The sequence below is a fragment of the Solanum dulcamara genome, chromosome 7 (genome assembly GCF_947179165.1).
Source record: "Solanum dulcamara chromosome 7, daSolDulc1.2, whole genome shotgun sequence".
Lineage (NCBI taxonomy): Eukaryota > Viridiplantae > Streptophyta > Magnoliopsida > Solanales > Solanaceae > Solanum > Solanum dulcamara.
Window position 1 is genome coordinate 78,407,666 of NC_077243.1, and position 23,801 is coordinate 78,431,466.

Below are 23,801 nucleotides of genomic sequence, written 5' to 3' on the forward strand. Positions count from 1 at the left end.
ACAAATTTCATGAGGATTTTTAAAATTAAGGGTATAATTGGAAAAGACATAAGTAAACAATGAGATACCATCAAATTCGTAAGTGAGAGTTTTCATGGTTACATAAAACTAAACTATACCATACCATGTAATTAAAGAAACAATCAAAACAAATGTTGTTCTCTTACTAACCATACCATACCATACAACGAAAACCCACCATCCAAACAAGCTGTAAAGGTAGAGGTGAGCGTACATTTTACCCTTTTCAGAACCCACACTTATGAGATTACATTGGGTTTGTTGTTGTTGTTAGATTTTGCAAAACTATATTACCAGATGATATAAACTTAGACATACAGAATATTCAAATCGTGTATCCTCTTATCCTTGCAGAAGTAAGTCAATTGTCACAGCTATTAGAAAAGGTTCAGATGTACCAAAACCAGTAGCTCTTCAAGGAAATGCATATGATAAGAGTATGAAATACACATAAAAACTTACAGCAAGGGCGTGGAGTATCATATTAGTCCTGTGAATACATGAAAAGAACATATTCCCTTTGTCTAGCGCTGCCTAGGTTGGTGTTTTGCCAGGAACTTTCTGTGCAATCCATCCTAAACCATCATATAAACCGTCACCAGTCAGGGCACTGCAGGCCTGAATATGCCAATCGTGGTTCTTGATGCTATGGAGGGAAAGCGCATCGGTTATCTCTGCAGGAGTCATGGCATCTTTAAGATCCTGTTTGTTCGCAAAGACTAGTACAACTGCATTTTGCAGATCCTCGTGTGGGAGCAACCTGAACAGCTCGTCTTTCATAGTGGAAATCCGGGCTCTGTCACTGCTATCGATAACTACGATGACAGCATGAGTTCCACGATAGTAAGTTGCCCATGACGTCCTCAGTCTTTCTTGCCCACCAAGATCCCAAACCTGATAAAACAGCATAAAATAGAAAGAAAGGAGTAAGGTAAACAGAACTGTCCTCATCTATTTCTCCAGATATAGAAGGCAAAACAACATGTAAATTAACCTGCAGTCTTTTGTCAATACACTTTGTCAATGGAGGAAACACAAGGAAAAAGTTGAGGACAATGGTAACTTATAATATAAGGAGGGCACATTGGAGTGCAGAAACAACGAAATAATGGCAATGATAGTCTCCAATGTTCTTGAAAGGAAGAAAAGACTATCAAGGGGAAGAACTTGAATGGTATCACAAGTTCTCTTTCTTTTGTAACAAGTGTGTTTTCACAACCTTTAGATGCTTAAAGCTATTAGTAAAAGAACTCCCAGGCTTCAAGAGGAAGAAAGTGTCTGCTTTAAAAATTCACGGTACCCAAGGACAATTATTTCTCATCAGTGGCTACTGAAGGCCAATACACTATCGATCATAACAGTTCCTAACCAAGTCCACATAAAAGAGAAAATACTCCTTATTGTCCGGTTGGAGTATAGTGCACAATTCGATCAGACTAGACCACGACTTCAAACTACTCAATGTAACACCCGCCCATAAACCCAAGTGCACTAGATATAAACCTGCCTAAAGTGTCAGCTAGAAGCAAAAGCATGTCATCAGACTTTCAAGTAAACAAATATCCTATGTTATTCTGGTCGTTAAGAGGTTCAGCAAAAGTATTTTTTAAAAAATTGGGTAGGTTCAGGAGAAGTATTTTCTTGGCTCTAGCATTACTAGTTCTGAGCAAAAAAACAATTTTATTGAATGGGGTGAATGCACGACAGTAAATTATATTGAAATCCAATCATACCAAAGCCAATATAATTACATACTTAGTGACCTTCGAAGGTTGCATGAGGCGCTCACGTTAATAGCTGATAATGTTGAGAAATACACATGTAACTAGGACATCTTTCACAACTCCTCCTTTACTTATAATCATCAAGCCAAAATAAGATATTCAATTAGTGTAAAAGAAGAAATTTGGTCATAAAAAAGAGGATTGTAGGTTCTAGGGTGATTCAGAAAATAGTGGTAGTCATATTCTAAGGAAAAGATATCTTTGACTGCATTGTGGACAGTTTTATTTTCATACGTTAAAAAGTCATCAGAATTATCTCTTTCAGAGAAAGTTAGAAATTTCAGAACTTCAGGCCCAAAAGGTAGAGAACTATTCTTCTTGATTAGGTGTCCTTCACGACAATAAGATCCTTTAACTATTTAAGTAGATGAAAGTCTCCTCATTTAGAGATAATGGATCAACAAAATTAACCCTTTTGATTAAAGATACAAGAGCAACAGAAAATACTACTGAATGAATTTCCACAAAGGGTTGGGAAAAAGAAATAAAACATTGTGCACAAAGAATAAAAAGAATGAGAGCTATAATTAGCATTGCTCTAACCCACCTCAGTTAAGAATCTTATGGCGGGCATCATGGTTTCAAACCCTGGTGCAGACAAAAGACTGGTATTTAAGTGGAGAAGGTTAAAAGTGAAGAAGGGTAGAGGGTGAGCCTATTATCCATGGCGTTTTGACCGTGCGCTACTGGCCCTCGGGAATTTCTCAAAAAAGAAGAATCGTATCATGTAAAACCACACTGTCAAGGTGTCAATTGTTCTGGGAGAACACCATTATGAGGAAAAAGGACAGCACTGATGATTACACAAGTTGTCATCATGAAAACAATGTTGCACATTTGAAATCTGCTTCGTCTGTTTAATATTTCATGTGCTGCATAATACAGCAAAATAATTGAATGGCAAGACATGGGACTAGAAAGACCACTCAAATCACTCATCAAAGAAGATTCAACCCGGGCAATCCACCAGAGACAGGGACTTACCATTTGCTGTTCTAGTGGGTACGTTTTTATACTCGTTTTATAGCTGCTAAAAAGCTATTTCGCATATTTTAGAATGACACAGCGAGTCCAGACTAGCCTCCTGGAGTGAACCCCCCATTCACTTGAGTAGGCCTAGATCGAAAATTCCATTGAATGAAACCTCGCGCTAAGGATAAGCCTCATTTCTAGGAAGCCGGCTGAGCCTTCAATCAAATCACTATTGTTAGATCCTTTGACCGTGTATTAATTATAGCCAACAAATGAATAACCCAATCTAACAATTTTCATAGACAGTTCTTTAAACTCGCCCGAGATCTGAAATAAGTGAAGTCCACAGATTGCACCCAAAATTTTACTCTGCAGATTGACATCCAAATAGCCCAGTCCTATTGGGATGTTAACCGTTGCTGCATTACATGATTATATACAGTTTATAGTATATTGTGTGGAACATGTTTGGAACTGAATGGTCATGCCTCAAATTTCAGACAGATGCCGCTAGACTGGAAATTAAGGAGGAGGTAGAAGGACTGAAGGAGAGCATGAGAAGTTACTAATTTGGCGCTCATGTGGACACTATGGACAAAGAGAAATAGAGGAGCATTTAGGGTGCTCTTGGTAAGACAGAAGTCATTTGAGGAAGCCATTTTCTGGTATCAAGAGGGGGAAAATAACTTCTCTCACTTAGGGCGTAAGTCATTTTTGTTAGCGCTATCTTTAATTCTAAAGGTCATATTACTTGCCCCAACTACCACATAAATATTAGTGTTGATCTTCAGTAATAAAAAGTTCCATCAAAACACTATGACTAGCTAATACTACTGCTAATCTTTAGTACATACTTTTTGCCAAAAGTAATTTTCCAAAAGAAATTTTCCAATCATAAACCAAACACTAGAAAAAACATTTTCTACGAAAAATACATGAAAATTACTTCTGATATATCAAACGCTTCTACTTAAGTACAAGTAGGCGTAACTTTTCTATTTTTTAACCTTTTTGGAGCACTTAAAATATTCCAATCAGCATAGATGATTGGACGCTCTCGGTTCTTCACAATCATGTATATCTTGTGGAATTCTCTATTTTCTTATTCATACTGTATGTGGCTTTCTCCCCTATAACATCAATAAATTATAAGAAAGTGTGGTCCCTTTCCATCCTCAGCAAGTATTTGTAGATCAACAAACTGCACAACTTGATCTAATCCTGTCAAAACGATCCTCTTCTGCTAAGATTAACCTTTTTGAGTTTGAACTGGACAATCTATTGCCTTCCACACCCTTCTTCTACCGCCTCCACCTCTAAAAAATTTGACCCACTACTTCTCCATCATTTCATCCATCGGTTAAACTTTAACATGTAACACTTTTCCTCACATTTTTGGCCAAAATCTACCTCAAAATTTCTAACCCCCAACTACTAAATTTTAAGTTGGAGAATCCCTATATTACCGACATCTGTCCTATCCTCAAGTCATTTAATCAGATTAAGTGGTATTGAAATTAGTAGGGGGGATAAAATAAAGAATAGGTGCCTCTCGACTTCCATTTTTTCATACAACTTTCCCGCACCAGCCATCAAGTGCACAAGCACATGGAAAACCATCATGTACACATTCAACATCTGAGGGATAGCTTCATCAGAAACACAATCTTCAATATAATTTTTTTTTCAGTAAACAGACTTGTACAGAATCCTATATCTCACTCAAACTATAATTTGAAACAATTTCAAATTAAAAAAAGAAAAAGAAACAATGTTTAATGCAACAAGCATAACACAGCCAGATGAATATGAGTTTGTCCAAACAGACATTGGGATATCATAAAAGACAATGTCTTAAACGGTTCCAGATTGGAATACACATTAGCTGCTGCTAGCCTATTCTATAAAGGAAAAATTGGTCAGTATATGTTTTTTTAAATGTAGAAATCATGTTCTCATACTCCCAAACTATGGGAAAATTTGTCTAATAGTAACATCTCATTAACCACCATTCAGAAGAAAGAGAGAGATCTCTAAGCGAGTGCTAATCACTATCATGAACAAACTGAGCTCTTCTAGTTAGCAACCAGAACCTTCTCCAAAGCATGTTAGCAAATGTCTATCAGTTCACTTCTGAGCACATATTCCAAGTAAAACAAGTAAAACTAAATGAAAATACCAAATAAATCTCCTCAATTTGCAATTACCGTTCATATATATGGAGTAAACCAATTCATTTCTGCAACATTTCTGCTAAACAAACATCATTCTATTTCGAGCACCCAAGTGTGTGGTCTCGTGCAATTCGATTAGTTGGAATTGAAGCCCATGGGAGACTGGGGATTTAATCCCAGCATGTGAAGAAGCTAAAGCAATTTCTTCCCACCAGTCCGAGATTAACAGATATGCAGCCCCATAATCAAGGTTGAATCATTACCAAACTAAAATAGCTTCCTCAATCACAATGATTGCTTATTCATACGCTATTATGAGTTCGAAACAGGCCGCTATGGGGAATTTGGAGCAAGCTGACCCAGAAACTACCCTTATAAAAAATTAATCCTTATTTATGAACAGATCGACTTTATACCACAATTTCACACATAAACTTGATGGGAATAATACCCATGTGTGTCGCCCATGAGAGACGGGGTCTGATTCCAACATGTGAAAAGGCTAAGCTATTTCTTCGCATCTGTCCAAGATTAAACAGATATCCAGTACTATAATCAAGGTTGAATCATTACCAAACTAAAATAGCTTCCTTAATCTAGATGATTGCTTATTCATAGGCTACTGTGAGTTCAAGACAGGCCGCTATGGGGAATTAGGAGCAAGCTGATCCGGAAACTATAAAAAATTAATCCTTCTTTACGAACAGAACAGCTTTATACTACAATTTCACGCATAAACTTTTTTTGATAACTGTGGTGTCCGTGCGAGCTTACATAGACATCGACTAATTACACAGGATACCTTCCACCTATACCGGCACTCCACCAGCAACAGGTACCAATTAACTTTGTCCACCAAAGCTAGAACAAATAGGAAATCACCTACAAGTGTTTTTTGTCTATGCTGGAATATGAATATGAAACCTCAGGGTGCTCAACCCACTTTATTTACCACTAAGCCACACACTTGGGTACATGAACAGATCAAGTTTATACTACAAATTCAAGCATAAACCTGATGCAAAATAATCTAATAATCTCAAAAAAACTAGAAGATTGTGATACAGTGTTTGCTCACCTCAAATCGTATGTTCTTATAAACAAGCTCCTCAACATTACTGCCAACAGTAGGGTTGGTAGTAACCACCTCACCCAGATGCAACTTGTAAAGCGTCGTCGTTTTTCCAGCATTATCCAATCCAACAACAATGATCTTATACTCTTTCGCCGGAAACATCATGAACCAGAATCTCGATACGAAACCTCCCATAACTTTTACAGATCTGCTCCAAAAAACAAAGAAAAAACGAAATCGATCAAAGTTGATTGATTGGACTTGGAGATTTCGATCAAATCGTGATTATCAGAACTTGAATGGAAGATGAATAATTCGATTGGTGATTGAATAGTTGGATTTTTTATCTCAGATATTGCCTTTTTGACGAAGAAATGGGAATTTTAGAGTAAAATATTCGAAAAGATAAAAAGGCAGAAGGAGATGAGAATAGGCAATTATTTTATGCTGCTAATGCCATCGTGGCGCTGAAGTGTGACTTTTCAGAAGTAGTACACACCGCTCTTTGCCTCTTTGGTACTTCAACTGTTTACCTGATTCTCGTCCCGCAACCTATCTTTTTGTTTTTTTTATAAATCAATTTTCTTCATTCTTTCTGCTCGAATCCGACACATCTAATTAAAAATAAAATAATTATATTATTATACTATAATTTATGTGGATCATTATAATCGTGACATTTGAATATGTTTGCGTATATATTAATTAATTTTATGAGATATTTATCATTTCTCACTATTAGGTAGTTATGTTCATTAAAGGTGTTAAAATTATTTTTTATGTATATATAGTAGGTGTCGAACCCCTTCAACTAGTTTGTGTGTTTACTTCTTCAGATTTTGGACCCCCTATGTTAAAATTTTGGTCCCGCCACTGCTGATAAATGTATATGTATCTGAGTTAAGATTAATGTATAAATGGAAAAAAAAAATTATGCTAAAAATAATAGGAACAAATTTGAAGTTTTTAAATTTTCTTGTAGAATTTGTAATATGGACAACTCACGAGAATATAAGTAAATCAGTGGAATTTGTGTTGTTTGCCAAAAAAATAAATAAATGGGCTTATATGAAAACCAATGGGCTCAATGTTGGACTTATATGAAAACCCGACCCATTGTTTCAGCATTAATTCTCCCCCACACCGCGAGAATTCTTCACAGTGGATTTTGTGCATAGGAGAAAGGAGAAATTAGCGGGAAAAAGATGCAGAAGCGGCAAAGCGGTGGCGTAGCAGCCGGTGGCTCAGCCACTCCGGCAGCAAAGAGAGGACGTCCGTTAGGCAGCGTAAACAGCAACTCTGCCGCTGCCTCTGCTGCGGCGGCAGCCGCATCCAGTGCTGCCGACTCGGTAGCTCCGCCAACACTCCTCGGACCTTCCCTTCATGTTCACTATGCATTTGCTGGTCAGTTAGTGCCTTATTGCATGTGTATCGTACTGAATTGCTATGTGGATAATATATCTGTATATATGAATGAAATTTATGTACTTTTACCAGTGTAATTTGATTTATTTTTTTTGAGTTTCTGTACTGCAATTTGCATCACAAGTGTAATTTTGAGCTGAATTATTAAATTTTTCTAGCATGGGGTGCGGCCTTGCCTGTATGTGAGTGAACACGGGATGCTTTGTGCTCCGGGCTTACTTGTGTTACTTATGACTGAAGATATACTCTGGAATAGTCTTTTCAGGATTTGGAAGTATTGAAGAGCTTAGGTATTTGAAATACCACAGTATAAGGTGTGAGTAAATGAATGGCAATGTCGTATTGGGGCTGAAGGAGTTGAAGTTGTATCCTGCCGTTGGATCCCTTGTTGTTCAGGAAATTAACTTTTACTCGTATCCAATAGCTTTCGAGGATTCAAAAAAGAATTTCTAACCTAAACCCCTAAAGAAAAGTAGTGAAAGAGGGATGGAATAAATAGCCAGTACCCCCAAAAGAGGATTTCACCTATTTGCAACAAGCTAAATTCATTTCTTTTATGAAGAACAAATGAATTTCATTTTTCCAATTACTCTATGAAGAATAATGTTGTTAAAACTTAACTAAGATGTTCCCTAGGAAAGTTATTCTTGGTACAGCTTCTGTTGCTGCCTTCTTTTTTTTAACATTTGGTCTTTTAGCAGGAACTAGAGACTTCGTTTGAATTTTGTCAAGTTGAGGAGCTAGATACTCAAGATTATGGCCATCTATAGGAACCTGAATACATAAACATTGTTGTCGAATGAAAGTTCATCTTTTGAGTCAAATGCACATTTTGTGGGATTACACTGTTGTTGCATATTTTGGAATCACGAGTCGAATTGGGGAATCTAACATAGAATTAAAAATACAAAAATGTTGACTCTCAGAATGGCCTCAAAACACTAACATAGAGGGTAGGGGTTCAGAAAGGAAAGGCATTCCTAACTAGACCTGAGATCTACTTGGATAGTTGATTTTTCGCAGTCTTTGAGCTCTGGGTGTATTACAATTGCTACTCGATCCTTCGGGAGAAGGCACTCCTGAAGGATGTTGGTCCGCATCTAGGTTTGTTAGAAGAAGTGTACGTTTTTATAGGAACCTTGTATGCAAAGCTCACCGCAGAAAACAAGTCCAAATCTCACTTCGTTGCTCAAGTTAGTAATATTCATAAATGATTGCTCAAATAATTCTCAAAACTATAACTTGGGGAAAGCTCACGGGATAGATAAGGTGTCTTAGATACTCCCGTGTCTCTCGATTTGTTGAGTGATGCCTTTTGCTACTCCTTTTGTTCTCTGATTGTTGGTGCTACTGATGCTTCTTTAGTATCTCCTCCCCCTTCCTTTGTTGTCTAAGGTGGTATAGTGGCTCCTTCAGATAAGTCACTTAGAAAAAACCTCCATAGTTGTGCATTTGCAATAATCTTTTCTAAGAAGAACGGCTTAAAACACTCATCCGTTCTTTTAATTTGAATTTGTCAACTAATGTTAATAAGGGACTGTGAAAGCCACTGTTAGGTGGTGTTCATGAAAGTGTTATTGTGCAATACTCAACCTCTTGATTCTCAGTCTGTAATCTGGAGGTAGATGCTCACCTCCTAGCCTCACTCTCAGACTTTATTCGATTATCGGTCTTGTATATGGTTAAACCATCTGCTACATAGGCTTATAGATTAATTAATATCTCCCAACTAATGGGGCAACATCCCACACGCGTGTATCTTATCTTCTGATCTCTAAAGGCTCAACTAAATAATGCATCCTTCACTAGTACCGGACATAATACATTATATCCGGAACCACTTTTATAAGAGTTGAGAATAAAGAAGCACTTTTTTATCATATTAACAAAGAGCTTAGAGCTTCCAAGAAAGCATTTCTGTGCAGCTACAACAATGACCTCCTTTTGTCTGTCGGATCTGTTATCTCTACTATTGAGGGAAGGTCGACTCGGTTTTAATCTAACGGTAGAAAGTTTTCAGGGAAGTTTGATTTTAGGATTTCCTACCTAGTTCAAATAAGGAAAGTTTTAATAACTAAAATTTTAGGATTTCCTACCTAGTTCAAATAAGGAAAGTTTTAATAAACAAAATTTTAAGTCGATTTCAAAATTTTAGATATTAGGGAAATATTTAGATGACTATTTTGTCTAGTGTGAGATCAATTTTAAGAGGTAAAAAAGGCAACGACATTTTGGGAAGGCCTTCTTGCTTTTAGATAGATAGATAGATATAGAGAATATTTATATAGATTCAATCTGTAGTTCCTATGCTCTATTCAAGCTTGAAGTATTAGTTGTACCTATGTTGCTCGGACTCTCCAAAATTGTTGCTGCACCCGTGTCGGATCCTCCAAAAATACACGACTTTTGGATGATCCGACATGCAGTCATCAACATCTTTGAAGAGTCCAAGCAACATAGAGTTGTACAATAACTCTACTTTAACAATTCCGTATACATACTGTATTCAATGGACTAATATCCAAAAATGGATGTTAATATTCTACAATCACCACGTATTTGGGATGGGACTAAACTTAGAGTCGAAATGGACTTATCTTTCACTCAACTAATATTCTTAGTTGTGTTCTTTGGCCCGTAAAATTCTTTCTTCTAAATGGAATATATTTTTCAAGTTCTTTTAAAATAAGGAAAGAATTTATATAAAGTGAACTCTTAATTAATTTTGAAATCCTAAATATTAGGACTTCCTTCATAATTTAAATAAGGAAAGATTTAATGACCAAAATCTTAGTTGATTTCAAAGTCATAAATATTAGGGAGAAAATAACATGGCTATTTTATCTAATGTGAAATCTAATTTTAAAGGGTAAAAAAGGTGAATAACATTTCGCTAGGAGCTTCAAACTTTCAATATGTATAGAGTATAGATGTTTACAATTCTTTGTATATTTTTGTATTCATAGTATTTTACTTGCATTACCAAAAAATATTACCATGAATATAAAAATAAATATTTGGACCAAAAAATTGTAAGAATCTGTATTTTTTTCAATCACATTACAGCACCAAAGGGTGTGACGTAGATGTCAATGAAACTGGAATGGACCATGGAGATAAATGTGCCAAGCTCACTGAGTCAAAAAAAGCTACATAAATTTTCCATAAGTCAAAGCTTCGGGTGAGGGGGCCTAAGTTATTTGGTATCTGCACCCGTGGAAAGTAGCAGATATGTGGACTAGTTGAGATGCTTTGCAAATACATGATTTGATTGTGCTTTGCACTTAAAGCTCTGATAGATCTTGAGCTTTTGTATGCCTTTTGCCTTTACCTGTCTAGGACATCCATTTGGGACAAGAATTTAACTTTTCCAGTACTCCAACTGTTACATTCCAACAATTTGGTCAACCCAATCTAAGCAAAATTAAAGTAGTTTCCGATCTGCATAAGGTACAGCCATTGGTGTACGATGAAACACCATTTATGTAAATTGCAGCGTTTCTGAAAAAATGATTGACCTGCTGAATTTGAGGAAATAGTGCAGGCATTTGTAGAAGGTAAGTAAATTAAAATATTTTCTGATCCGCATAAGGTACCATTGGCGTAAGATAAAACGTAATTTATGTAAATTAAGCGTTTCTGAAAAATGATCGACCTGTTGAATTTGAGGAAATAATACAAGCGTTTGTAGAAGATGAGGATATGGATTAAATGATGCATTTTCCAGCCACATATGCTTATGATTATCATTTGGTTACCAATCTTCTGTTCTTCTTACAGATCAGAATAATAAAAGGATTGTTCTGGCACTTCAAAGTGGATTGAAGAGTGAGCTGACGTGGGCATTAAATGCTCTCACTTTGCTATCATTTAAAGAGAAAGATGAAGTCCGCAAAGATGCAACCCCTCTTGCGAAAATTCCTGGGTTGCTTGATGCTCTACTTCAAGTTGTATGTTTCTCAATGTTTTCCGTGTAACTTCTGGTTCATGGTTCACTCTTGATTAGTTTTTCCCTATTTACTATCATAGTGCTGACAATCATCTGTTTGACAGATAGATGACTGGCGTGATATAGCCTTACCGAGGGTGCTTGTGAAGACACCACGTGTTCGACTATTGGGTGCAAATTCAGCTGTTACTGGATTTGGAAAGGAATATGAGGCCTTGAACTCGGATAATCCCTTACCCCATCCTAGGTAATTAAGCATGCCCTCCACCCCTCTGTCTTCTTCCAGATGCCTTTAGTTGTAAATCTCAGTTTCCAATGCATGGGATCTGCAATGCAGATCCTACCCTGTATTTAATTGCCTTGTGTTACTTGATCCATTTATCCTTTGACCACAGTACTGGATCTGGATCTTCCAACAAAGAGGCATCTATTCTGAAGTGTGCTAACAAGCTTCGCCCTGGAGCCTGGAGTTTTGATGAAGATGGCCTATTTAATTTGGATGAGGAGGGGCGGGCTGAGAAGCAGTTGTGTGCTGTTGCTGCTTCAAACATTATCCGCAACTTCTCTAACATGCCAGATAATGAAGTCATCATGGCGCAGCATAGGCACTGCTTTGAAACCATATTTCAATGTCTTGAAGATTATGTTACAGGTGGGGAAAGAGGTTTAAACTTAATGTAAGTTTTTTTGTGTTTGGTCTACAAATTTGCCATCTCTCATGTGGCATTTTGTAATATGTTCTCATCTGAGACATTTACTAATGTATCTTCTGAAACTATCTTCCTGGTTATACATTGAGGAGAATGTTGATTGTTAATGATGTATGTAATTGACTTGTTAGACCAATAAATCCTGTGGAGGAAGTTCTATCATTGTAGAGGAAATTCTCTCTTGTTTATTCCTTGGAAACCTCCCTAAATATTTAGCACATTCCATAGTTCTGATGGTCTAATCCCCTAGCTGTTTAGTCACCTTTTTACTGTTGTCAACTTATTGAAGTTTATGACTTACATGGCTTCATTTTATACTTCCCCAACAACATACCCAGTGTAGTCCCACAAGTAAGGTCGGGGGAGTGATACTAAAAATACAGATGAGGGAGACTAGATAACATTCGATACCTACTTTCCTTCTACTCTAATCCTCTACCTCCATATTCTCCTATCTAGGGTCATGTCCTCGATGAGTCGCATGTGTGCCATGTCCTTTTTAATCACCCATCTTCTATATTTTTTTGGCCTACCTCTACTTTTTCTCAGACCACTACAACCAACCTCTCACACATCCTTATTGGGGCATCTGTGCATATCCTCTTCACATGCTCGAACTATCTCAGTCTCACCTCTCTCATTTTGTCCACCGCGGAGGCCATTCCTATCTTGTTCCGAATATCTTCGTTCTTAATCCTATCTATCCTAGTACGCACACACATCCATCTGTAAGCTTCTTTATTTTTGCTACTTTCATCTTCTGGAACTCCGGCCAACACTCTGTCCCATCATTATAGCTGATATAACAACCACTTTATAAAATTCTATTCTTATCACACAAGGCACCGGATGCAGGCCTCCCATCTCATCACTCCGCTCCGATACGATATGTAACATCATCATCATCTTCTAATTTCCTTGAATTATTGACCCAAGATACTTGAAACTTCCTCTCTTGGAGATGACGTGTGTTTCAATCTTCACTTCCACATCTGCCTCGTAAGTTACATCACTGAATTTGCACTCCAAGTACTTTGTCTTAGTCCTGTTCAACCTGAACCCTTTAGACTGCAGGGTCTGCCTCCAAACCTCTAGTCTATAATCAACTCCACCATGTGTCTCGTAATCAATACTATGTATTTGCATGACATGCCCTTCTGCCAAAATAATTATTTAGATAAATAAAACCTTAAGAACAGAATAAAACAAACAAATTACTTGTTCCTATTTTTGTGAGGAATATAGGAAAATGAATATGTTATTTGCTATGCCTCAATACTAGATGTTCTTGATTAAATTGTTTTCCTAACTCATATCCATTTAAACACATGTTTCTCTCTACCTATTTCTGATTTCGGACTTCTTATGTTGACAGAGGATGAGGAACTTGTCACAAATGCCCTCGAGACTGTAGTGAATTTGGCTCTGTTGCTGAATCTTCGGATCTTTAGCTCCTCAAAACCTTCTTTTATCAAAATGACGTAAGCATTTGACTAGTCAGTTACTTGCTTTGTATTATTAGCTCTTATACTGACTGGAGACTTCTTTTTCGATTCAGTACTTCTAAATTAAGTTGTTTGTTTCTTGATCCAGGGAGAAGCGTGCAGTCAAGGCTCTCATGGGAATGCTGGGATCTGCTGTGAAGGCTTGGCACTCTGGCGCTGCTGAATTAATTGGTCGTCTTATAATAAATCCTGACAACGAACCTTTCCTACTTCCTTTTGCTTCACAGGTTGATGTTCCTTTTGACAGCTGCAGTGCTATATCTCCGTCTGTACCTTTATGAATGTTCAGAAAACTCACTATACACAATTTGCTGGACATGCAGATATATACACGTTTGGTCGATATAATGAGCTCTCCACCTACTGATGCACAAGCAGCTGCTGTAGGTGCATTATATAACCTTGCAGAGATAAATATGGACTGTCGTTTGAAGCTGGCCAGTGAACGATGGTAAGTGACAGAATTTGACCAGTTATAGTTGACAGATTCCTCTTATTCTTTTGTCAAAAAAATAGTAAACAGATTCTTCTTATTTTTGTATCTGAATGACTTATTCGCCTCATTTAACTTCAGGGCAATTGATCGACTGTTGAAAGTGATCAAGATGCCACATCCAGTACCAGAAATTTGCAGGAAAGCAGCAACTATTTTGGAAAACCTTGTGTTGGAGCCGCAGAACAAGCCCCTCCTCTTATCATATGAAAGTGCCTTTGCGGAGATGCTCTTCGGGGATCCAAGGTACTCGGACATATTCGCGAGGATATTATATGAACTAACATCACGACCAAGCAACAAAGTTGCATCAGCTTGTGGGATCTGGGGCATGTAACCTAGAATGCTGTCTTGGGTGGATTTGTGCTGACATTCTGATGTACATATTAGTGCAACCTTGAATATTTATTAGTTAAACTTGTTTCTTGTACTCTTTAAGCACTAATCTAGATCTATGTAAAATTTAGTTCTTGGCAAGATCCTTAAAGCAAGTGCACTAATTATGGGCTGGTCCTCAGGTCTTTGGTTCCAGAATAATCAGGTAACACGTTATGTGTTAGACGTTTGTTATGAGCTTGATCCTTATCGCGGTATTTAAGTTGGAAGGATACTCTTAGAGGGATTCATGTTCGGTTTGGGTTGGTTGTTGGTTAAAACCAAAATCAAACCAACTTAATCGGTTTTTAAATTCTCTAAATCAAACCAAATCAATTATAATATACATTTATCGATTTTGGGTTTGGTTTGGTTATTGGGTTGTTAACCATACACAAAAATAAAAGCAATGATACATTCAAAATGGGGAAAAAGTGAAAACAATCTATTCAAAATGAAAAATAGTTAGAACGACTGATATTATAGAACTTTCAATCACTAAATTTACTGTAAATAAAGTTTCAAAATTCACTATTTTGGCCTAGAAGGAAGAGACAGTGACATTTCTAGTTCCACCAAGAATTGTCGTAGACATTCATATACATGAAATTAATAATATAAATGTTCTCGTCTTGAGCATTTTTGCTGTCATAAATAGATTAAAAATAAAATTTGATGAAAACTTATATAAGATCTTTAAAATTGTTTGTAAAAATAATATATTATGTATGTATAATTATAAAATATATGTATATAATTTGTCGGATCGATTCAGTTATTTCTTTGTTTTTTTGAACAAAACCAAACCCAAACCAAACACTATCTGTTTTTTATAAAATTAAAACCAAACCAAGCCAAACCCAAATTTTAATCAGTTTAGTTCGATTTTTCAGTTTGAATCGGTTTTTATCCAAATCGTGAACAACCCTAGTTATTATACAACCCAGAGTTCTGAATTTTTGCCTCGACTGAAATTGGACTTCAAGTCCATGGGGGATTTAAAGTGAATGTGATAGTGAAGTTGTCTTTGAATATGCAGCAAATTTCGTGGCTAAAACAAGTTTTACAACTTGGGCTACACCTAGCTGTCCCTTCAGATAAATATTATTGGAAAGACTGTATTCAGAGTTTTAATTTGATGGATTCGTCCTTCAAGGTTGTTAATATTGAACTAATTGTACTTTTAATATTATGGGTTTAGATATCATATTATAAAAATCTATATTCAGAGTGTCGAAAACATAGGATTCGGATGAACTCGATGCCAAAGAATCCACCCTTATTCCTACTCTTGCTGCAGCCTATCCCTTCGGATAAATATTTCTCTGGCAGAGGTGGATCCAATATTTTAACTTGATGGGTTGATCTTCAAAATACCATTTCTAACATCACTAGATCCACCCCTATCCCATAGGCGGAAATAGAATTTTAAGTTGAAGAGTTTGACCTTTAATGTTTTTTAGCATCAAATTCATAGTATTTTTAAAAATTTATGAGCTGAGATCTAGTATTTACTGAAATTTTAATGCGTTTTCACATAAAAATCCATATTTAGTGTTTAAAATACTGGGTTTAGATGAACTCAATATTGAATCACCGGACCCGCTCCTAGCTCCTCCTACTGTTGCTGCAGCTATTTCCAGCTCCTTATTGTCCCTTCTTGTCAGTTTTCCCTTCTCATTTCAGTACACAAAACAGCTGGTTCCATCTTTACTCAAGCTATTTGCATCCACCATTTCATGCATTTATCACTCAACATTTAATACAAGTTGTAGAGTCACTTTAGCATCTAAACCACAAATACAACTAGTTGATATTATTATAACGACCTTGCATCTCATTTTACGTGAAGGTGTTTAACTGAATAAGAATTTTAAGAAATTGAAAAAGACCTTTAATATGTAAGCCATTTATATACTACCTGTTAGAATTGTTCTTTTAAATGAGCGGTGGTGAGAGTTTTACATATCTTGTCATTTTCTCTCTTTAGCTCTTTTAAGGATATTTTCCCGCACTCCCTCAGTAAATTTTTCTATTTTATTACGCCGATTTTTCTCCTTGTATGTTTTATGTTAGAAAGAAGGCAAATTCAAAACCTTTAGAATTTGGTAGATAACGATGATGACCGTTAAGCTTAAATTGTCTTTACTTTATATGCATTCCTTCTATTTAGAATTTTTAGATTCGTTGATCCCAACAAATCATGTCGTTAAGGGTAAAATGACGATACTAAGATCAAATAGTTACCAAAAGAGAAAAATATCATTCTTTTCGAACAAACTAAAAAGAAAATGTGTCACATATACCGAGATTCAATGGATTATATGTGCTTTGTGAAAAAATGGAGATGTACAACTCAAACCACATATTTATAGTGTGAATTTTTGTTTTCTTGAGCATATTTTCTTAGATTAATAATTCTTCATCGTGTTTGTGACCTTCATTTGCCAGAAATAAAATATTTGGTATCACTTTTATAAATAATCAAATCACATTGTACATTGCAATCTTTAAGGTAACAAAAAATGATAGTATTACTACATAGCTTTTGCTGGAGAAAAGTTATAAAATTATTTTCAAGAATCACTAATTGTGACAATTCTAGGTACTTCAACTGGGAATTCATGAACCTCATCCATCCATGGATTCTTCTCTTTAGTAGGATTAATCGTCTTCAGAGCGCGCCACACGGCACTGTTACATTTAAATCCAGAACCAAATGCAATTTGCCATGTCCTGTCTCCTTTCTTGATCCTCCCTTTAGCTTCAGAATAAGCCAATTCATACCACAAAGAGCTGCTTGATGTGTTTCCAAACCTGTAAAGTGTCATTCTTGATGGCTCCATATGCCACTGGCTGAGCTCGAGATTCTTCTCGAGCTCATCCAAAACAGCCCTTCCACCAGCGTGTATGCAGAAATGCTCGAATGCCAGCTTGAAATCGGGTATGTAAGGCTTGATTTTCATCTTGAAGATCTTCCTCGCGACTAATGTCATGAAGAAAAGGAGTTGCTCGGACATAGGAAGGACTAATGGCCCGAGAGTCGTGATGTTGGTTTTTAGTGCTTCCCCTGCAACAGCCATTAGGTCCTTCGACAAGGCAACACCGATCTCCTTCTTCTCGTCCTCCTCCTGGAACACACAACCATAGCTCCTGTCATCCGCGCCCTTGTGTGTACGTACTGTGTGGATGAGTTGGTATTTGGAATGACGTCGGTCTGATGATCTGTTTGACAGCAGAATTGCAGCACCTCCCATCCTGAATATGCAATTTGAGACAAGCATTGATCTATTGTTGCCAAAGTACCAATTGAGTGTTATGTTTTCCATGCTCACTACAAGTGCATAAGAATGAGGATTGACCTGATACAACCAACATTGATAAAAAAATAAAACAGTTAGTATTGAAACTTTTGATATAAAAAAATAGTACTATGTAAAGTTGTCGATTTTAGGTCACCAGTTCAAGCCGTGAAAGCAACCACTAATATATGTATCAGGATATAATGTTTACATCACATCCCCTCGGGTGTGGCCCGAGCTGTCCTTTTCAAATAGTAACATGTAAAGTTCCATGTTTGTATAAAATTAATGTTTGTTACTCTTGTCTCATAAGGTAGCTGAGTTCACCTTCCCACATGAGAGAAAGTTAATGAAACACTTTTTGAAAAGTGGGACAATCATCAAGGATTGACAGTTAGTAGACATTGGACATTAATGTGCTCAACTCCATTTTACTCTCGTTTTCGTATTATCTGGCTTTTAAGATTTTTATAAATTCGTCAAGAAAGACATTTAATAGCATTAATCATAAGAATATTTGTTTAATTAAACTACACATTCTTAAACATCTCACTTTACTGATTGGAACAGTAAAAGTAAATTTGAACCTGAAGTAGTGAATGATTTCTTTTTAAAAAATAAAAATAAACTGTCAAATATTTTGAAACAAATTCATTTTTACAAAAAAACGACTAATAATTGAGATCGGATAAATATTACATCTCCTTCCATGAAGAGGATGTGATGACAACCATATCAAAAACACAAAAGTACAATGAATTGTGAGACCAAAGAAGAAAAACAACTAGTAAGATTTTGTAACCAAAGAACGATAAATGGTTGAATCTTAGTGGATCCTAGCAACAAGGTCACAACTAGTAGGTTATTAATAGCCTTTTTTGCTAAATATCCAAAATCTGTTTATTTTGAAGTGTTTTTAATTCAAAGTGCTTTTTGGAAAAGTAGCTTTTGAAAAATAGTACGGTTTGTATCTGGTTAATCAATTCGAAAAAACACTTTTGACAATATTAAAGTAGCAGTTTATACTTGGTCGTGCTTTCAAGAAGTGCTCGGGGAGAAAAACTACTTTCTCCAGCTTCTGAAAAACAACTTCAGTTACTATTCAAAACAACTATTTTTCTTGGCCAAACACCTCAACGCTCTAAAATAAGTACTTTTGGCTTCCAGGAACTTAACCGAACAGATTATAAGTTAGAAAGGAACAAACCTGCAATAGTTGTTTGGCAAGATCAATAGAAATGAGTCCAGCACTACAACCCATTCCACCAAGATTATAGCTCATAACATTTCCCCTCAGCTTGTAATGGTTAACAATCATAGCAGAAAGTGATGGTGTTGGATTAAACAAGCTACAATTCACCACAAGTATCCCAATATCCTTAGCCTTCACACCGGTTTTCGCCAACAACTCATCAATAGCACCAAACATAACCATCTCAGCTTCCTTCCTTGCCTCAGCCATACTAGGTTCCGCGGGCACTCTCAAGAGTGCCTCAGGGAAATACGTCTTTTGTCCTAACCCTGACCTCTCCAGTATCTTCTTCTGAAAGGCCAAATTGTCCTCAGTGAAAATCTTGGCTTGTTTTGATCTCTCCATGAAAATTTCTTTACTACACATAGCATCAGGCTTAGGCTTGTAACATGAAAAATCAACTAAATACACTTTCCTAGGCCTTGTCATGAAATAAAGTGTCCCCAAGAAAACAACCAGAGCAGAACACAAAATCACTGTGACAAGATTGAATTTTAACTTATCCAATAATTGGACTAAGTCCTCCACTGAAATAGTCATAACATGAACTAAAAGAATCCCTAAAACAGGTACCAAAAACAGATACATAGCATTGCTGATCAAATAATGGTACCCAAGTTTCACATATTTGAGCCTAATTGATTGAAGAAAATTAGGAAGATTGTTAGCTTCAACCGAAATTCGTCCGGTCTCAGAGCTAACTGAATTCTTGTTGTTCTCATCCCCCATTGTTAAACTGAGCTTGACCCTCAATTCAATGAACTTAGAGAAGAGAATTTGAGAAGTTTTCTTTGGATTTTCTTGATGAAATAAAAGATACCTGAAAATTAAAGAAGTCTTTTTTAGATGAAATGAGAGATATCCAAATGAAAAGAACTCTTTTTTAGATGAAATAAGAGATAACCAAGTGAAAAGAACCGATTTTTAGATGAAATAAGAAATATTCAAGTGAAAAGAATTGATTTTTAGGTGAAATAAGAGATATTTGGCTGAAAAGAACTAACTTTAAGATGAAATAAGAGATGCCCGGGTGAAACAAAAATGTTTTTTTAGGTGAAATAAGAGATGCTCGAGTGAATATAATTGACTTTTGGATGAAATAATAGATACTCAGTGAAAAGAATTGACTTTTAGATGAAATAAAAGATATTCAACTGAAAAGAACTGATTTTTAGATGAATTAAGAGATACCAAATAAAAAAAAATGATTTTTAGATGAAATAAGAGATACCCGAGTAAGAAAATATTAGTTTCTTGATGAAATAAGAGAGACCTAAGTGAGAACAATTGATATAGAGATTGAACAAAAGATAGAGTTGTAGATGTGTTGGGAAAAAAATGTTAGAAATTGTTGGACAACTTATAGAATGCATGAACAGCAGGAGGGTGCAACTACCCCCAACAAACTTTTTAATTGATAGCCCAGCTGTGACATTTAATTTGCCACTTGGGGGAAAAAAATTATAGTACTAAGGTTTCGTGTATAAAAATTTTCTTCAATTTTGGTAATTTGAAAATTGAGGGAAAGTTCGATTTCATGACTCGTGATAGTAATCTTTATTTGACTTGAAACATTGATTTTACATTAAAAATAGAAAGGCCTCGAAATAGCATATCCAACACTTTAAAAGTAACTTATTTTTTCTTTTTAGTTATCAATGTGTCTATGTGAAATTTTGTTTGTATACTTAACATTATCTATTTTGTGTTAGAAAAGGCTTGTCAGTTCCTCGACAATGAGCCCGTTTGGATGGGTCTACCAACTTAAAACCCCTTTTTAGTTTTTGAACGTGTTTGTCTAATGCTAACTTTAAGTCATAAAGTTTTTAAAATCAGTCAAAAATGAAAAGTTAGGATTTGTAACTTTTTTTTTCTAAGTGCTTAAAGCCATTTTGTTTTACCATGAAAATTACTTTTATATCCCTTATATTTTAACTAAATTCCCAAACTATCTTTTTTATTCTTTTAACCCTAAAATTCAAACACTTATTTTCAACATAAGCACTCTTATCCAAACACTCAACTGCTTATTTATAAAAATAACTTTCAACACTTCAAAGTTCTAAAAGCACTTCATACATAATAGTTACTTTTTTTAAGCTCATCCAAACGGGCTAAATATCTCGAGGTGTGTTTAGTTTTCTTACATGAGAGACGAAGTTATTCCCCTCTCCAAGTTCATGGCATGGCCCAGACTATTCATGCAGAATGTTATTTTAGTCATATGGTTGTTTTCATAGAATCCAATACAAAAATATAACGTGAAAAATCGATAAGTAAATCACATGGGATTTTTGTAGCGTCATTTGCTTTTATTCAAGGAAAAATTACTTGATTGAGTGCTTTTTAAAAATTAATTATCGATTTTAATAATATTTTTTATTTATTATCATTTATAGCAATATATAGCAATACTGTATTAAAAGTGAATTATGCATACAATATAAATGTATTATAAGTGTTTTAAAATATATATTATGTTTGTGTAGTAAGAAACTAACATAATGTATTATAAATCTATTAAAATATGTGATAAATGTATTATCCATCTATAAAACTTGTATTATATATGTTTTATAAATAGTTCTCTGCAATATGTATTAAAATTGTATTATAAGTGTTCACTGAAAAAAAATATTTATTGCTATAAATGATAAATATTTTCTTAATATTGTATATTTATGTAAGTTTCCCATTATTCAAATTGTGAATGGGTGTAAGAAATTATCTTTGTGTTTTCAGTGGGGAAATTTCCATTACAAGTGTTATTTTAGTTGTATAGTCATTGTCATAGGAAATTGGTAAGAGATAACACAAGAAATCAATAAACTAAAAAACACGAAAATTTTGTAACATTATTTTCTTCTATTTAAATTATAACTGGTTGAGATTATTAGGAGTGTGCAAAAACTGAATCGACCGATAAATTGAACCAAAGAAAGTGTTATTGATTTATTGCTATTGGGTTATTGGTTAACGGTTATTTAATGCTTTTATTAAAAAAAAATATTGGTTTGTCGATTCGGTATTGGTTTTTTAATATTGAGTTATTGGGTAAACCGATAACCCTTAAGACTATAATAATGTACTAATTTAATTTTTAGTTTTTTACTCATACACAAATATCAAACAAAAAAGATTAATATAAATATATAATCAGTTAATCACTATATTATACTATTTAGTATTTAATATTTAGTATTTACCTTTTAGGCTTTGCAGTTTTAGGTTCAGAGGCAAGGATTTGCAAGTTGCAAGTTTTCAAGTTGCTACGATGACGGTTCTAAGAATCGTATATTCGTTTTAAAAGTATTTACTTATTGATTAAATCGAAAATCGATAACAAATATCTTATTGGTTTGGTTATCGATTTAGCGTATTTAGAAAAAGAAAACTAATAAATCGAACCAATAATATTTAAAACTAAATCAAATCAAACTAACTGATACATACCCGGAGATCACATATGCTCTTTAAGTTATATGACCTTTTTCATAAAAGATCGATAAAATATTATATTTAAATTTGATATATAAAACATAAATGATCTTTTGAATGATTCATTTGTCTAGTGGAATTGATCATATGAGATTGAGACTGCACCACCATGTGACAAGCCTTGCCTCATTAATTTTAGGTTTATATGGTCATGTTGTGGGTCTAAATTAAGTAAGCGTCTGTTCTCAAGTAATTTTAAAAAAAAATTGAGAATGAGTGTTTGTCCATATAATTTGTTATTACTTGACAAATATATTTGGTAAAAATCTCAAGTTCTAGAAAAAACTAGAATTTGAGAACTTGAAAAGTTTTAAAAATTTAAAAATTACCTCAAACTTTTATATTTTATAAGAACATCCATCATTTATTAATTCCAACTAAATATTTATCTATCAACCTACTCCATTAATATGGTCAACCAACACCATTAAATAAAACTTATCTATAAAAATATTTGATGTGTAAAAAAAGTAGATTCAGAATACTACGACAAGGCATGAACAAATATGACTTAGACATGCCGATGAAAATAGTAGTTGTTTGTGCTGTATTACATAAATTTTGAAAATCAAAGCAGTGATGAAATAATCCTTGAATTATTATAAAAGTGATGATATAATCGTTGATGAAAATGATGGACAATCGATTCAGAGTAACAATATTGCTTCGTCTTCTCGATCATCTGATCTAGAAATGAAAGCTTGTCGGAAAAAAATTGTTCGTACAATGTGGGAAGATTTTATAAAAAAATAGTTTGTTATTGCCTCCCCAAGAAAAGAATAGTTTGAGTGACAAAATTGAGAAAAAAGAATAATTTATTTTTAATTCGATTAATGTATTGCTCTTGTCCATATTGTTATTTTGTTATTGCTGATTGTTATCAATAATGTTATAAGGTTTTTTATTAACGAAACATGTTCATTATAAAATGATAACACAAATTTATGATATTTTTAATAATTTTTAGAACTTATACATCTAATTTTGGTTCTCTAAGTGCACCGGAAGCGTTCCGGAATAAATTAACGGCTCCGATTGATAGTCGAAGTGCAATATCTTGGGCTGCAGATACTACTACTACTAGTCCTATTGATCTCTCGCTGAAGCTTTCTTGTTAGTTTTCTTTCTTGTTAGTTTTCTTATACATTTGTCCATCGATTTATCTAGTGATTGTGGTGAGCATCTTTGAACCCGAAACTCAAGATCATTATAGATCTAGATCTAAATATCCAATTCCGGCGAAGCCCCAATTTTTCCGGCGAAGCT

The 23,801-nt window shown here is 34.9% G+C and overlaps 3 protein-coding genes across 3 annotated transcripts; 1 reads left to right on the forward strand and 2 right to left on the reverse strand.

Moving 5' to 3' along the window:
* Window positions 1-428: 428 nt before the first annotated feature.
* LOC129896202 (uncharacterized) lies at window positions 429-6,518 on the reverse strand. Its single transcript, XM_055972057.1, has 2 exons — window positions 6,030-6,518; window positions 429-915 (listed from the first exon to the last, which is right to left on the reverse strand). Exons 1-2 carry the CDS (start codon window positions 6,219-6,221, stop codon window positions 556-558), a joined length of 552 nt encoding a protein of 183 aa, XP_055828032.1. The 5' UTR covers window positions 6,222-6,518; the 3' UTR covers window positions 429-555.
* A 641-nt stretch (window positions 6,519-7,159) lies between these two features.
* Window positions 7,160-14,637, forward strand: LOC129896484 (armadillo repeat-containing protein LFR-like). Its single transcript, XM_055972405.1, has 8 exons — window positions 7,160-7,430; window positions 11,232-11,401; window positions 11,505-11,647; window positions 11,796-12,052; window positions 13,486-13,591; window positions 13,704-13,842; window positions 13,939-14,066; window positions 14,190-14,637. The coding sequence occupies exons 1-8, from the start codon at window positions 7,232-7,234 to the stop codon at window positions 14,443-14,445; spliced, it is 1,398 nt and encodes a 465-aa protein (XP_055828380.1). The 5' UTR covers window positions 7,160-7,231; the 3' UTR covers window positions 14,446-14,637.
* Window positions 14,638-16,940: 2,303 nt separating this feature from the next.
* Window positions 16,941-20,372, reverse strand: LOC129895965 (3-ketoacyl-CoA synthase 11-like). Its single transcript, XM_055971762.1, has 3 exons — window positions 20,269-20,372; window positions 18,993-19,857; window positions 16,941-17,845 (listed from the first exon to the last, which is right to left on the reverse strand). Exons 2-3 carry the CDS (start codon window positions 19,764-19,766, stop codon window positions 17,060-17,062), a joined length of 1,560 nt encoding a protein of 519 aa, XP_055827737.1. The 5' UTR covers window positions 19,767-19,857; window positions 20,269-20,372; the 3' UTR covers window positions 16,941-17,059.
* Window positions 20,373-23,801: the final 3,429 nt, after the last annotated feature.

Bases quoted from the DNA above. Each gene is read 5' to 3' on its own strand.
- LOC129896484 (XM_055972405.1), top strand. From the start codon at position 7,232: ATGCAGAAGCGGCAAAGCGGTGGCGTAGCAGCCGGTGGCTCAGCCACT. The intron at 12,053-13,485 runs GTGGGGAAAGAG...TTATGTTGACAG, and splicing joins TCTTGAAGATTATGTTACAG to AGGATGAGGAACTTGTCACA. The intron at 14,067-14,189 runs GTAAGTGACAGA...ATTTAACTTCAG, and splicing joins AAGCTGGCCAGTGAACGATG to GGCAATTGATCGACTGTTGA.
- LOC129895965 (XM_055971762.1), bottom strand. From the start codon at position 19,766: ATGGGGGATGAGAACAACAAGAATTCAGTTAGCTCTGAGACCGGACGA. The intron at 17,846-18,992 runs GTTTGTTCCTTT...TGGTTGTATCAG, and splicing joins TTGCCAAACAACTATTGCAG to GTCAATCCTCATTCTTATGC.
- LOC129896202 (XM_055972057.1), bottom strand. From the start codon at position 6,221: ATGGGAGGTTTCGTATCGAGATTCTGGTTCATGATGTTTCCGGCGAAA. The intron at 916-6,029 runs GTGAGCAAACAC...CTGTTTTATCAG, and splicing joins ATAAGAACATACGATTTGAG to GTTTGGGATCTTGGTGGGCA.